Source organism: Tamandua tetradactyla, chromosome 15 (assembly GCF_023851605.1).
Source record: "Tamandua tetradactyla isolate mTamTet1 chromosome 15, mTamTet1.pri, whole genome shotgun sequence".
Taxonomy (NCBI): domain Eukaryota; kingdom Metazoa; phylum Chordata; class Mammalia; order Pilosa; family Myrmecophagidae; genus Tamandua; species Tamandua tetradactyla.
The window spans coordinates 15,007,506-15,022,593 of NC_135341.1; the positions used below are offsets into that span (position 1 = coordinate 15,007,506).

General features: G+C 38.3%; 1 protein-coding gene across 1 annotated transcript; it reads left to right on the forward strand.

Moving 5' to 3' along the window:
* The first annotated feature begins 1,166 nt into the window (after positions 1-1,166).
* On the forward strand, positions 1,167-14,161 carry LMOD3 (leiomodin 3). Its single transcript, XM_077128744.1, has 4 exons — positions 1,167-1,213; positions 1,333-1,638; positions 3,971-5,383; positions 13,829-14,161. The coding sequence occupies exons 2-4, from the start codon at positions 1,345-1,347 to the stop codon at positions 13,853-13,855; spliced, it is 1,734 nt and encodes a 577-aa protein (XP_076984859.1). The 5' UTR covers positions 1,167-1,213; positions 1,333-1,344; the 3' UTR covers positions 13,856-14,161.
* The last annotated feature ends 927 nt before the right edge of the window (positions 14,162-15,088 follow it).

Consider the following 15,088-nt stretch of genomic DNA (forward strand, 5'->3'; position numbering starts at 1 on the left):
CAACAGGACTAGATACAAAAACTCAAAAGTGGACAGCACAATAATACCTAAGTGTAATGTAACTATGTTGGAACACTGAATGAAGCTGCACCTGAAATATGTTTTTTTGTTTGTTTGTTTGTTTGTATCTTTTGTTTTTTTTTCTTTTTCCTTTTTATATATATATATTTTTATTAGTATTATTATTTTAATTCTCTTCTCTATATTAACATTCTATATCTTTTTCTGCTGTTTTGCTAGTTCTTTTCCTAAATCGATGCAAATGTACTAAGAAATGATGATCATACATCTATGTGATGATACTAAGAATTACTGAGTGCATGTGTAGAATGGAATGATTTCTAAATGTTGTGTTAATTTCTTTTCTTTTTTTGATTAATAAAAAAAATTAAAAAAAAAAGAGAGCATTCTACCACCAAACCAAAACAAAAAACAAAAAACAACAACAACAAAAAAAAAAAAGAAAAAAAATCTTCTTATAGTTTCCTTTAATACTTCAATGGTTTGAGGGTTTTTTTTTTTTTGTCTGTTTTTTTACATTTTGGATACTATGGTTTAGTGGCTACTTAATAAGAAAACCAAATTATTTAAAATATTAAATTCCTCGTTCATGGTAGAAATTCAAGCGCTGGTTGTTCCCATCTGTTAGGTCACCGGATCTAGATGAAATAAGAACATCTTGCAAAGGTTCCATTTTACACAGCAGATGAATAACATGCCAAAACTTTTCTATGGCTGTGCGCAGGTTTTCCTTGCTTCCAGTCACACTGCAGTGAAGATACAAGCTGTGAAAGCTTGATTTCTACGTTCAAGTGAATGTTTCCCTTCAGTAGAACTCAGGTGGCTGGTTGGATTTCCCTTCTTAAGTATTGCAAGTTGCTTTGCTTATTTAAATAAAAGGAAGTGGGCTCCCCCATAGTATTGACCACGTACGTATGTATGGTCTGCATGAATTTGTGTGTGGCAGTGTGTGAGCATATAGGAAGAGAACTAATTTTATTCCTGCAGGGTTCCTGTAGACCTGTTCCTTGTTGGCCAACATAAGCAGCTGTACTGAAATGTCAGATGGATTTACACAGCTGACTCAAGTTGCCGAAAAGAGAGCAGCATCCTAGTTCCATAAATTGACCCTATCCAGCCCAGCTCTGCTCACTCCAGATCCTGTGTGAGGTTAGCTGCAGTCACCACTAGCTGCTCAGCGACCACTGCTGAGGTGCTGAGGGGGGCAAAAAAATCTCAAGGCGGTGCTAATCTGGGACACTTCTTAACAGGGACCACTTCTTGAGGATCTTTTATTTTTAGCATCTTTGATTATTTCTTCTTTTCTAATAGAGGGGGAAAAAAATGTCCAAGCACAGCAAGAATTCAGATCAAGAAGAGCTCTCTGATGAGGAGATTAATGAAGATGAACTCTTGGCCAACCTGTCCCCCGAGGAACTGAAAGAACTGCAGTCTGAAATGGAAGTCATGGCGCCTGACCCCAGGCTTCCCGTGGGGATGATTCAGAAAGATCAAACTGAGAAGCCCCCAACAGGAACCTTCGACCATAGATCCCTTGTGGACTATATGTACTGGCAAAAGGCCTCCAGACGCATGCTGGAAGATGAGCGTGTTCCTGTCACCTTTGTGCCATCCGAGGTAACCTGGGATTTGTGTACACTGGAGAAATGGCTGCCCGGGACTGAGCTGTCATGAGTCCGTGGGTGGCTGCGATTTCGCAAGGCTCCAGTGTTTCTTTTGCCGCATGTAGTTTAAACCATGATGTTTGATTCTACGCTCTGAAATAATTATGTGGCATAGTTGTGAGGACAAAGCTGGTAATTTCTTGTAAATGTCTCTTTAAAAAATTGCTATGTGGTTTGCTGTAAAAGAAAACCCATAATCTATAGCCATGATACTTAATGACTTAATTCAGAGCACGTGTCCTTAACTCTTTTGGGGAGGCTCACAGTCTGTTTGAGAAGCTGATAAAAGAAAGCTCCGTGATCTCTCTCTTTGGCACATTTTTACATATGAAATATTTCATATATAAGTTCAAGGGTTCCCTGTGAAGTCCAGCTGCACACCCTGCAAGGAAATCAAGTCAAACAACCAAAAATGTATAATATTCCCACCATGCATTGGATAGCAGTGATGCCATTTACAGAATGATAATTAAGCTGTTTTTAAGATACTTCTTTCTTAACTATGCTTTTATTTTGTCCGAAAACTAGAACTGTGGTCGAATGTATGAACTTATTGTCTATCAGCAAATATTTTTTCAATTGTGAAAAATAACATAATACAAAAAAAGCAATACATTTCAAAACACCGCAACAATTAGTTGTAGAACAGATTTCAGAGTTTGGTATGGGTTACAATTCTGCAATTTTAGATTTTTTACTTCTAGCTGCAACATATATATATTTTTTGAATGTTCCACTTAAAAATAACTTGGAAAAAAGAACACCTAGATGTCCCTCCTCTTCCTCGGCTGAGTGTAGTCTCTGTCAGATATGCCTGTTGATACAAAGACACTTTTTCACTTTACTTATAGACTGCCTAAAATTAGGGAGAACTGTAAGCTAGTTCCATGGTCAAGTGAATTTAAACATTTGTTGTGTTTTAAAAAATAAATTGCTGACTTGACCAGCTTAGAGTTTAAGGAACCATTTGCAGATATTTTACAATTGGAGGTCAGTGGATTAAAAGCCAAATCAATATAGTCAATTTAGAAAAGAAATTGGGTCCATTTTAACACTTTCCTTCTCCTTGTGTAATTTAAATGACTTAGTGCTTCGCTCCCCCTGCTGGGTCAGAGGAGAAATACAGCGGTGAAGGCTTTAGGTGGTTGGGGAGGGTGTCGAGGGCCAATTCCAGGCTGTAATGGGTCCTGAGCAATGAAACAAGTTCTTGCTCAGAGGCACCTGTATCTCAAACTGCTATACCAGCTTTCAAAATAACACCTATCAGGTACATGTACCGCGAAGGAAAGCATACTAATTGACGGGCAAGAAACTAAAAAACATCATCAATAAAAGGCTGTCAGTTTCCTTCTCACACTAAGCAATAGTCCTTAAACCTCTCTGCGTAACCCTGCTCCCTTTCATAACATACTCTGGCTCCTAGACCCTCCCTTAAAAAATGAAAAGCTGAACTAGTGAACATGTCTCTAGAGTAGCCAGGGCAGTTTTCATAGAGCTCAGGAGAAAAAAATTAAAGATGAGGCTTCTGGTATATTTCAAAATAGCAAACTCCTCTTGTTTTCCACACAATGTGTTTTGTTTTCAGGAAAGTTTGATGTACACGTTATACTAGTTTAATGGGCATTTTAGGAATGCAAATTTTAGTTAAGGTAATAAGGAAATTATTGCCTAACCCAGGGCTGTACCTTTGAAAGGTGCCTATTCAGCTATGTACAAAGCAATGACTTTATTTTATTGAGAGACAGCTCTGTCAGGTTTCCAGAACAAAAGATTTTTTTTTAACTGCTTCTGGAATTTAATACCTTTTTAAAAAACAAAACAGATCCTGAAAACAAAATTAATTAGGTTTCATTTTAATAAATGGGAGGAGAAAAACACAGCAATGCATGTGTGTATCTGTGTAATTTTATCTTTCTTTTGGTGTATTTGTTTACAAAATTATTGCACTTCCTTTGTTAAAAAACTCAAACATTGTAGAGCTATATAATGTTGAAAGTGAAAGTCCCCCAAATGTTCCCCTCCTCAGAGTTATCTTCATAGTTTTCTCATTTCTTCAGAGATAACCACTAATTTGGTAAGCATTCTAACAGAATGTTTTTTGTCCCATGCATATAAACATCTTTATATATGTTTGTGTGCACACACAAATGCAAAAATACTATACATACGGTTTATTGGCTTGCTTTTTTTCACTTAATTAAATCTTTTAGATTTTTCCATATCCATAGTCTACTTTAATATTTCTTTACCCTTATTTATGCTAACTCTCAAAACCTCTGTTTTAGGAAGACACTCCAGAGCAGCATGAAGGACTAAACAAAGGTAATAAAAATGTGGCTTCCTTTTTAAAAGAGAAGCTCAATAGTGAAATAACTGCACATAAAAGAGAATCAAAGAGCAGCGACAGTGTCCAAGAACCAGACAATGATGAGGAAAACGAAGATGAGGACGATGAAGAAGATGAGGAAGATGAGGAAGATGAAGAAGATGAGGAAGATGAGGAAGATGAGGAAGATGATGAAAATGATGGAGAAGAGAATGATGGACAAACAAAAAAAGAGGAGGAAGGAAAAGCAAAGGCGCAGATCAGAAATGGTGAGAGCAATTGCCCACAGATGACTAACAAAGCATTTGAAGAACAGAAAGAGAGACCAGAGGCTCAAGAAAAAAGTGAGAGAAAAATATCAAAATTAGATCCTAAGAAGTTAGCTCTAGATACCAGTTTTTTGAAGGTAAGTGCAAGACCTTCCGGAAACCAAACAGACCTGGACGGAAGCTTGAGGCGAGTGAGACAGAATGACCCTGACCTGAAGGAACTCAACCTCAACAACATTGAAAACATCCCCAAGGAAATGCTCCTGGACTTTGTCAATGCCATGAAGAAAAACAAGCATGTCAAAACCTTAAGTTTAGCAAACGTGGGTGCAGATGAGAATATAGCTTTTGCTCTGGCTAACATGTTACGTGAAAATAGGAGTATTACCACTCTCAACATCGAGTCCAATTTCATCACGGGCAAAGGAATTGTGGCCATCATGAGGTGCCTCCAGTTCAATGAGACGCTCACCGAACTCCGGTTTCACAACCAGAGACACATGCTGGGCCATCAAGCCGAGATGGAAATCGCCAGGCTTTTGAAGGCAAACAGCACTCTCCTGAAGATGGGCTACCATTTTGAGCTCCCTGGTCCCAGAATGGTGGTAACCAATCTTCTCACCAGGAATCAGGACAAACAAAGGCAGAAAAGACAGGAAGAACAAAAACAGCAGCAACTGAAAGAACAGAGAAAGTTAATAGCCATGTTGGAGAACGGGTTGGGGTTGCCGCCTGGGATGTGGGAGAGGTTGGGAGGACCAATGCCCGACTCCAGGATGCAGGAGTTCCTCCAGCCTCCTGCCCGGCCTCCCAACCCCCAAGCAGTCCCGTTCAGCCTACGAAATGAAGAGACAAGAGAGGCACCTCAGCCTCCGCAGTACCGGACCGACCCTGACTCCTTCCGGATAGTGAAGCTCAAGAGGATCCGGCGCAAATCTCGGATGCCAGAAGCTAGAGAATCCCCCGAGAAAACCAACCTCAAAGACGTGATCCGAACGCTCAAACCGGTGCCGAGAAACAGGCCACCCCCCTTGGTGGAAATCACTCCCAGAGATCAGCTCTTGAACGACATTCGTCGCAGCAACGTTGCCTATCTGAAACCCGTAAGTAGAAGGAGGGAGAAATGATGAGCAAGCACTACGCGTAAATGTAATCCAACTCTAATCCCTGTTAGTTTCATCTAAGGAGATGCTAATCAGTACCAACTGGGGAAGCCAGTAAGAGTTACCAGCAGATCTAAATTGCTGCCATCCGTTTATTGAGTACTTATTACAGGCTGGATTCATTATATAAATTTTTCATTATTTACATAAATTCATTATGTTTATTATATAAATAAATTCATATAACCATCTTAACAGCCCTATAAGGTAGGTACTATTATTTCCCCCATTTTATAAAAAGCTGCCATTGAAAGCCAGTTCTGTGTTCATGGCCAAGCTTTTTCCATCAGGCTGTTGTGAATTCCTCAAGAGGATATTTGTAGTAACACTGGTCTGACAGTCAGAGTTCGGGAGGAGCCTACTGTAAGGAATAGAATAGAAGGAGGCTTCATTAGACCAGTCAGTTGTAGACAACTGAGTGCTTGCTAAATGCTTAAAAACATTTGGTTATTTTTATTAGATGGAGAGGGACTGCAATTGCATTTACACTTTCCACTTTTTTGGTGGGCAGACACACGGCAAACTTCAAGTTAGCGTCTCCATGAATGAACAGAGTTTTGAAAATATTTTACTATTTCAGTTCTAATATTTACTTTTATTTACTATTACTGCTGATATGTGAATAAAGATCTATTTCTTGCTACTTAGGTTGCTGTTTAACTGGCAGGAGTGAAAATTTGCTTTGCCATTATTGTAATGGCACTTATGGAGCCAGAAAGGTATTTGCCCACAGGAGATTAAAAGCCACAATCTAATGTGTAATTTAGTCAAGAGATAACATTGAAAAACATATTCAATATATTTTATCATAGAGATACTCAATTTTTTCCAGATATTTTAAACAAATTTCCATGGAAGCTTGCTCTTTTTCTGCTTTAAAGAGCTTTACGTTCTAAAATAAGAGAATTGTAACACAGTCACATGTATGTCCCTTGTTCCATCTTCTAGTAATGCAGAATTATCAATATTTCTTCTAACTTGAAAAGGACTTACATCTGTGATCGAGAGGGATTCTTTTTTTAAAAAATCTTTTTTATTTTAACCTTCATTCCCCCTATTATTTTATTTTTTTAATTTTTATTTTTTTAAGTTGACAAACCAAAACAAAATGCAAACACAAACATTCTTAACATACAAACATTTCATACATGGTGTACAATCAATGGCTCACAGTATCATCACACAATAGTATATTCATCACTGTGATCATTTTTTTAGGACATTTGCATCATCAAGAGGGATACTTTTTTCTTTTTTTTTGTTTTTACATGGACAGGCAGTGGGAATTGGACCAGGTCTCAGGCATGTCAGGCGAGAACTCTGTCTGCTGAGCCACCGTGGCCTGCCCTGAGAGGGATTCTTGATTCTTCCTCAGGCAGGGGCCAGGGTGAAAACACTGGTGGTCACATGAGGTCAGACAAAGGTCCTTCGGCAGTGCTTGGGCATATCCTCAAGACTTACTACGTTGGTTCCTCTCCGGAGCTGCCAGGCCTCCCTGGGGGCTCGACTGGAGTATTATATTAAGAGAAACTAGTTCTATCATATCTTCCATAACCAGTCATGGGGAAAGTGTACTCAACCCACCTTGGTGACTATACAATCAGAAAACAACAGTAATCTGAAAGGAGTGAAGAGAAATATATTTTAAATCTACATAAGAGGGCGCATGTGAATTCAGAGTAGAAAAGGGCATGAAATTTAAATGATTACCTGACTCAACTCTCTGCTTTCTGAGGGAATGTTCTACTGTGTCTGCTTTCCCCAGAGTCCATTCCAGCCCATCCACTCTCTAACGTAGCTATTATTTATGTAATACCTGCCATATGTCAGGAACTGAAAAAGGGGTCTGGGGCATAGCCGTGAGTAAGACAGGCACAGGCTTGACCCCAGGGAGCTTAGCAAGGTAGGTTCTATACTATTCATGGTCAACACACTCTGCCTTTTAGTATGTTGAGAATGAATATGCCAGCCTTATTCTCAGCTGGCATTCTCAGCCTCTGAGAATATGCCAGCCTTAAGTCCAGGTCCTAGAGCAAAAGACACTAGAATAAATTCATGGTGATAGCTGTAAAAACACAACACCATATAAGGACCACATTTTTTCATATTTCAATCAATTCTAAAAATACTGTGGGTTTTAACTTGTCTTTTTTAAAATGCTAAAAAGGAAAGGAAGGAAAACATGCTGCAAAATAAATGCTGACCTGCCTTTGGAATGGCTATCTTGTACATCAGACTCTTTGCTTTAAAGTGGCTTTCATTTATTCCAAGAGACTGGCATTTCTCCTTACCTTCAGTTGCTTGGCGTGGCCTGCGATGGGCATCTTTTTCATGTTTCTCACATGACTTTGTCTACTCAATCCTTTAAAACTTTCTGCAAAAAAACAAACAAAAAAAAAAGGTGAAAAGTGCATCATTCCACTGGACAGAAATTTGCTTCACTAATATGAATTTGCTCCCTGCTGCTCTATTTTGCCTTTCTGCACACACAATACTTTCCTGCTATAATGCCTAGTCATAGTGTAATCTTTTAAAAGAACTTTTTATTTTGTCTTTTTGTTTTGAAATCATTTTAGACTTACAGAATTTTAAAAATAGGGCAAAGTATTCCTACATATCTGTCACGTTTTGCCGTAATTTGCTTTATCTTTTTTTTAAAAGATGTTTTAAGTGGCAATATTTCTCCACAGGTGTAGTACCAACAGGGCATACAGCTTAATGGAGGTGATAATGATGTGTTCTCACCTGCATCTGTAGCCATCTGTTCTAAGGCATCGTTGATTATAAGATGTATCTTGATTTCAGTCACTAAAAGTGCAACTTAGACTTAATGAAATATCTTAAATATGACTTTGTCTTTTTTACTCTTGTATTCTTGGTGAAAGGGATATTTTTGGCCAAATGATACGTGATGATGCTTACTTTATAGAGGTGAAATTAAAGTTTTTGTGTTTGTTTCCCTCTTATATTGGAGTGCAAAGATGCCCTTCAAAACTCAGAATTTTTCAAGTGTGAGATTAAAACTAAAATCCACTTTTAAAATCTTGTGTTTTTTTTTTTAAACCAGATGTGCCTAGCTAGAGCACGGAATGTACAAAAACATACTTAGAAATTACTTACTCTAGAAAACAAACGAGCTAGAATTTTCCTCTAGTGGATTTGGAAATATTATTTTTGCATTTTCTGGAGCACATCCTACTAGGTAATCAATTTTTATTTTAAAATCATACATATATATTCTTCATTTTAATGCTTACTCTCCCCTTGCCCCCACCCTGTGGTCCAAGACATATGAAATGAAGTTGCTAGCAAAGAATAAAGGGAAACTCTACTTTTGCTTGCTTGGCTCGAATGCTAATTAGTCTCCAAGACACTAATTCAGTTTGAGATATTTTCTCTGTGGGTCAGGGTTGAAAACTGGCAAACCACAGGTCAGATCTGTGGGCAAATTTTGTTTAGTGTAAGGATTAATCTAAAAATCTTTAAATATTACATAGAAAAATTCAGATGTCTTGGCACCATTTGGAATATCAGATCTGGCCACAGTGACTTGCCATTACATGGTACAAGTCAGTTGATTTGTGTGTTTCTCTTGAGATAGACACTGGGCTCTCCAGTTTCTCTTAGTCCACACCATGCCCTATTGTCTAACATCTGGCCTGTTCCACACCTGGCTCCTGTAGGATATTTTAGTGTCTTTGCTTGTTTTTGTTTGTTACTCTGCTTGTTTTTAGCTATTTGAGTCTTTGTCTTATCTAATAAATACATTGAATTTCTTAGATGATGACTGATTCATGTCCCTATGAGTCGATAACTCTGAGTCAATATGATACCAGTCCAAAGCAAAGACATTCAGTTTATACAGGTTTATCCCTCGCCAACAAGTATATTATTTCCTTTCATCTTTTCAAATTTTGTGGTCTACTCACTGCCTATCATCCCAGAGGAGGATTTGTATTTTTTCACTGAGATAAAATCCCTTCTGCAATAACAGTTTAATTAACTGAGGCCAACTGCATTTATATCAAATCCAAGCTTCTGCGACAAACGAGATGACTTTTTAAACCTTCACTCAATATCACTTTGGGCTCACATATATATCTTGATTACTTTCAGACAGTTGATGGCTAAAGACACGGCTGAATTTCTCCTTCAGAAGGACGTCAGTATAACAGTAACATGAACAACTTGAGTCAGCAGAAACACTCCATAACATGGTACCTGCTCTGATTCCAGAATTTACGATTATAGTCTCTTGGGTCTTCATCTTCGTCTCTGGACATTTCTCTTTTGTTGTATAAGATCTTCCTGTAGATTCTGTCTTCATTCCAATATTCTCCTCTTCCCTATCTTATCTTCTGCCATTGTTTTAACTATCATATAATCTCGGACGATATCCAAATCTCCTTTTCTCTTTAGATGACCCAAGTGTTTTCTTAGGACAGGATTCAATCTGTCCCCAAACCAACCTCTTCATTTTTAGACCTGTTTGTTGTTCCTGGTTCCCAATCTCCCCATGGTACCTCTAGCCTCTCATGTGTTTGGATCTAAAACCTGGGTTATCTTCAACCCCATCTTCTTCCTGCCCTCCCTTCTGTGCCTCGAAAATAGAAACCAGGGGACACTGAAAAAGCCCAAACCAAACCTAAGTAATAGCTCTGGAAATATTATTATGGTTTTTATAAAGTAAGTCCCCTTGGGAGAAAGCGATGTAACGTTTGAAGCTCAAATCAAAAGAGGGTATGTTAACCAGGAATTATATAGACCAGAAACTCTTTCTATAATATCTAGTGAGAAAAGAGTTCTCAATTTACATCTTTTATAAAGTCTATGAGAGTCATTCTCGAACAAGACAGAACATTTGACCGGAGGGCTAAGCATGAATCCCTGAGGCCACCCCACAGTTTTGTATTCAGTAGGTGTTGGGTGGGGCTTGAGCATCTGTTTATCTAAGAAATTCTCTGGTGTTGCTGGTGCTGCTCCCAGACCTCATCTTGGGAACCACAGCTCTGTGACACCCATGGCAAACCTCGTCTCCTGATATCCTCCCTGCTTTCATGCTTCCATATGGTCTTCTGCCTCAAAGGACCTACCTTTTCTTTTCTACCCATTGAAATCTATCTAACTGCCAAGACTTTGCTCAAATACTTTCTTCCAAAAAAACAAAACACCATTGTATTTCCAGAACCCATTATCTAACTGTCATAGCACCTCCCACACTCTGCTCAGATTGAGAGCCCTTCTGGACTCGGTATAGGTCTCCTGCTAGATTCTGAATTCCTCAAGGGCAAGTCTTCCTCGATCTCTGGATACTCACTGTGGTGCTGGGCCTCATTCTGGCTCCTAACACCCCCACGCCCCACCTCTAGGAATCTAAGTGTGCTACACACAGCACACACGCACACATAGAGTCTACATACCACATACACTGTTTAAAAAACTAATTTTTTTTTAGGCCTAAGAGTCACCCCTAGAGAACTTCTTTTGTTGCTCAGGTGTGGCCTCTCTCTCTAAGCCAACATGACAAAAAACTTACTGCCCTCTACCTTTCTACGTGGGACATGACTCCCAGGGGTGTGGACCTCCCTGGCAACGTGGGACAGAAATCCTAGAATGAGCTGGGACTCAACATCAAGGGATTGAGAAAACCTTCTCGACCAAAAGGGGGAAGTGAGAAATGAAACAAAATTAAGTGTCAGTGGCTGAGAGAGTTCAGAGTAGAGAGGTTATCCTGGAGGTTATTCTTATGCATTATATAGATATCCCCTTTTTTGTTTAAGGTGTATTATAGTGGCTAGAGGGAAGTACCTGAAAATGTAGAGCTGTGTTCCAGTAGCCATGTTTCTTGAAGATGATTGTATAATGATAAAGCTTTCACAATGTGACTGTATGATTGTGAAAACCTTGTGTCTAAAGCTCCTTTTATCTATGATATGGGTAGATGAGTAAAAAAGTATGGATTAAAAATAAATAATAGGGGGAACAAATAAATTGGGTAGAGGGAAATACTAGTGGTCAATGAGAGGGAGGGGTAAGGGGAATAGTGTCCATGAGTTTTTTCTTTTTATTTCTTTTTCTGAATTCATGCAAATGTTCTAAGAAATGATCATGGTGATGAATATGCAACTATACGATAATATTGTGAGCCATTGATTGCACACCAAGTATGGAATGTTCATATGTTAAGGATGTTCATGTTTGTATGTTGCTTGGTTTTATCAATAAAAATTTTTTTAAAAAGCAAACAACAACAAAAACTAATTTTTAATGCAATGTTGTTGAGATATAGTCACATGCCATATAATCATCCAAAATGTGCAATCAGTGGTTCACAATATCATCATATAGTTGTGCATTCATCACTACAATCAATTTTTGGACATTTTCATTACCCCCCAAAATAAAAAATAAATAAAAAATTAAAAAACACCCAGAACATCCCATACCCTTTATACCCCCTATTATGTATTTATTTATTGTCTTTAGTTTCTCACTCATCTGTCCATATACTGGATAAAGAGAGTATTAGTCACAAGGTAAAAAACTAATTTTAACCAATAAAATGAAGGGAGAAAGAGCTCTGTTCCAATTCAGAAAGTTCATTCTTTCTGTTTGTAAATTTTATTTTTTTACCACATCAAAATCTGGCTTTTTTTTTTTTTTTTTTTATAGTTTCTGTCCTTTGTGTCTTACTTAGAAAATGGCTTTCTTTGAGGATTACTGCAATATTTGCCTATCTTTTCTACAGCTTTTATAGTTTTTGGTGTTTAAAAAATATTTCATATTACAGATGAATTAAGGGCTACATCGTTCAAGTAAGTAGGAAGCAAGAAGTCTGCCTTATTGTTTCTTTTCCAAACAGGTAACCAAAGATCATTTAGTGATTCATGCCTCTTTTCCCCAGTGATCTGAACTGCCAGCTTGGTCACATTTTAAATATTTCATAATGTTTCTGGGTTACTATGCTGGGGCAGCACCACATTTTCCTTTTTAAAATATTATTATTATTTGGGAACTCTTCCATGCGTAAATATATATGTATGGGGAAAAACATTATTCCCACCTAACACAAATAACCACAATGTTCCAATTATTGATTGGAGCATTAGTTATTTTAAACACCTGACATCATATTTTCTGCTCACTGTCGTTCTCCTTAGCTATCAGTATTCTCCAGGACTGAGCCCTACCGAGGTGTATTCAGACCCTTTCTCTCCCTAAAGTCTGGCACTTGGGAGGGAGAAGGTCAAATGCACGTGGAGGATCCCTTGGCTTGAAGGCTGGGCAGACAGCAGCATGTCCAAGGTCCTCTCTGGAGGGCAGGATTCTGAGAAATATTCCAGGCCAAAGGACATGGCCAGGGAACAGACTATAAGATGGGCTGTAGCAGATGGCCAAAATGATTCACCACATGTTGGCAGGTGGATATGGGCAACAGAGGGAGAAACGTTCTTAGTCATTATTATACAAACTCTGAGTGTCCCTGGGACTTTTTCAGAGTCCTCCAGAAGGCGCAAACATGATGAATGGGTTATCCTCCTTATCTTAGGAGGATAAAGATAACTTTTTATCTTAAAAGTTACTTGGACACTTTAAGAACTCACCTTATCTTTGACCTGTTCCTTTGTAACAGAGCTATAAAGTTGATTTGCAGTCTTGGACTTATGTTGTTCTTTTGTAAGTTTTTTTTTTTGCCCTCAGGGGTTCTCCAAATATTTTCTTTTTAAATTTTATCGAGCATCAACTTAGGAGCGTGCTTCAAAGAGAAAAGACCAGTTTTAAAGGAACAAATATTTTATATTTTTGTGATATTTAGGGGGGCAGTATATGATGGTGGTAAAGGCATGGGTATCGAAATTAAGTGTAACTGGGTTCAAATCCTGGCTCTGCCATTTCCTGCCTGTGTGACCTTAGACAAATGATTTATTCTCTCTGAATCTATTCTCTCCTTATAAAGGAGGAAATGAGATGTTTTAAAAATTGGCATTAACATTGACCACTAATTTATGTAAGTGAATCCTTTTAATAGCTTAATGAGTTAGATGCTGTTACTGTCATTGTACAGCTGAGAAATTTGAATGCCCAGCATCATACAGCCATAAGTGCTAGTGCCAGGATTTGAACCCAGACAGACTCCAGTACCTGTTCTCTTATTCCTATATACTTTGCCATGTACTCAAATGCCTTGGAACAGTCAGTGGCATCCGAAAATGCCCAGTGTATTTCTGTGGTTGTATTATTGTTTTATCATGATCTTGGGGACTGTCTGACCAGAATTTCTAATCCGTTCTGCTTCCTTCTTATATACATTTTGTAATTTTTGCTATAATGCACTTGAATTTCCTGGATTCATTTTCCCCTGTTCTTCATATCATTAAATCACAGGTGCAAGTGCCAAAAGAATTGGCCTAAGGCAATGGAATCAGCTAGAAGGACAAGAAATTGAAATAATGAAGCTTGGATTAGAGTTTGGAGACTATTTCAACAGCACTTCTTCTGGATCCAGGTGGCAGAACTACGAGCAATGCTGATGTCTGGTGGGGTATTTGTGAAAGGGAGCATGCTTGGATCAATGCAAGATGGGGGCTGAAGAGGAAGGAGAATGCGCATAAAATATTAACACCCCAAATTAGCATTCTCTGTTTCCAATTGATTTTGATGACTTGAGTGAAATTTAAAGCCATGTTTCCAGAAAGAGAAATAAACAGAAGCTATTTACTTATTTGGTAACTGTTTCCCTTAATACTGCTTTCTACTGGTAAATTACAAAAACCAGGACAGATGTGTTAACTATTATATTCCCATTTTCACTCCTTCTATCTCCTCTGTTGTGATTCATTATCAGTAGTGACAGTACCTTAAAGGGAACAAATCACGTTTCCCCCTGTGGAAATGTGAAGGATGAATAGTGCTCCAGGTCCTTCTGATGCTTTGAAATGGAAGAAGTGTCATTAGCCCTTCTCTGGAGAGTCCCAGAGAAGAGGTTTCCAGTTTCCAACACTGCCTGGCTTTCTCCCTCACCACTCCCCTGGTGTTTTGTGGTATACTTCTGACAAAAGTATTTGTGACAGACAGAATATTTAAGCCATGGAATGTGGTCAAAACAAAGTATCACCAGAAAGAAAATGACAGGTAAAATAAACTGCATATATATATAAATATATATATAAATTTCCATACATACAATGGGAGATAGCATGCTATTTTTGTAGAAAAACTTTTTTGATGAATAGTATAATTATTGACAAGCTTTTGATTTTAGCTAGCTACATTTTTTGTTTGTTTTTAAGTTGAATCTGTGAGTCTAATTTGATCTTGTTCTCCTCAAAAGTCTTGTAAACTTGCTTACAGTATTCAATTTAAACCCCTTATCATATCATTCAAGGACCTCTATTCCCTGGCCCCAATTTATTAATCAAGTCTTATCTTCTACAAATCCTTTATCCTTATCCTTATCACGTACACCATCATGTCTTTGTTCTGATTGACCCTTCCGTGGAACACCCTCAGGAGACATTCCTCCTGCTTTCCCTTTACTTAAGTCTGACCCAATCTTCATAGCCCAGGTCAGGTCCCAACTCATCCACCAAAACCTTCCCTGACAACTCCAACCCCGGTGTTCTTTCCTTCTCCCAAGTTCCTAGG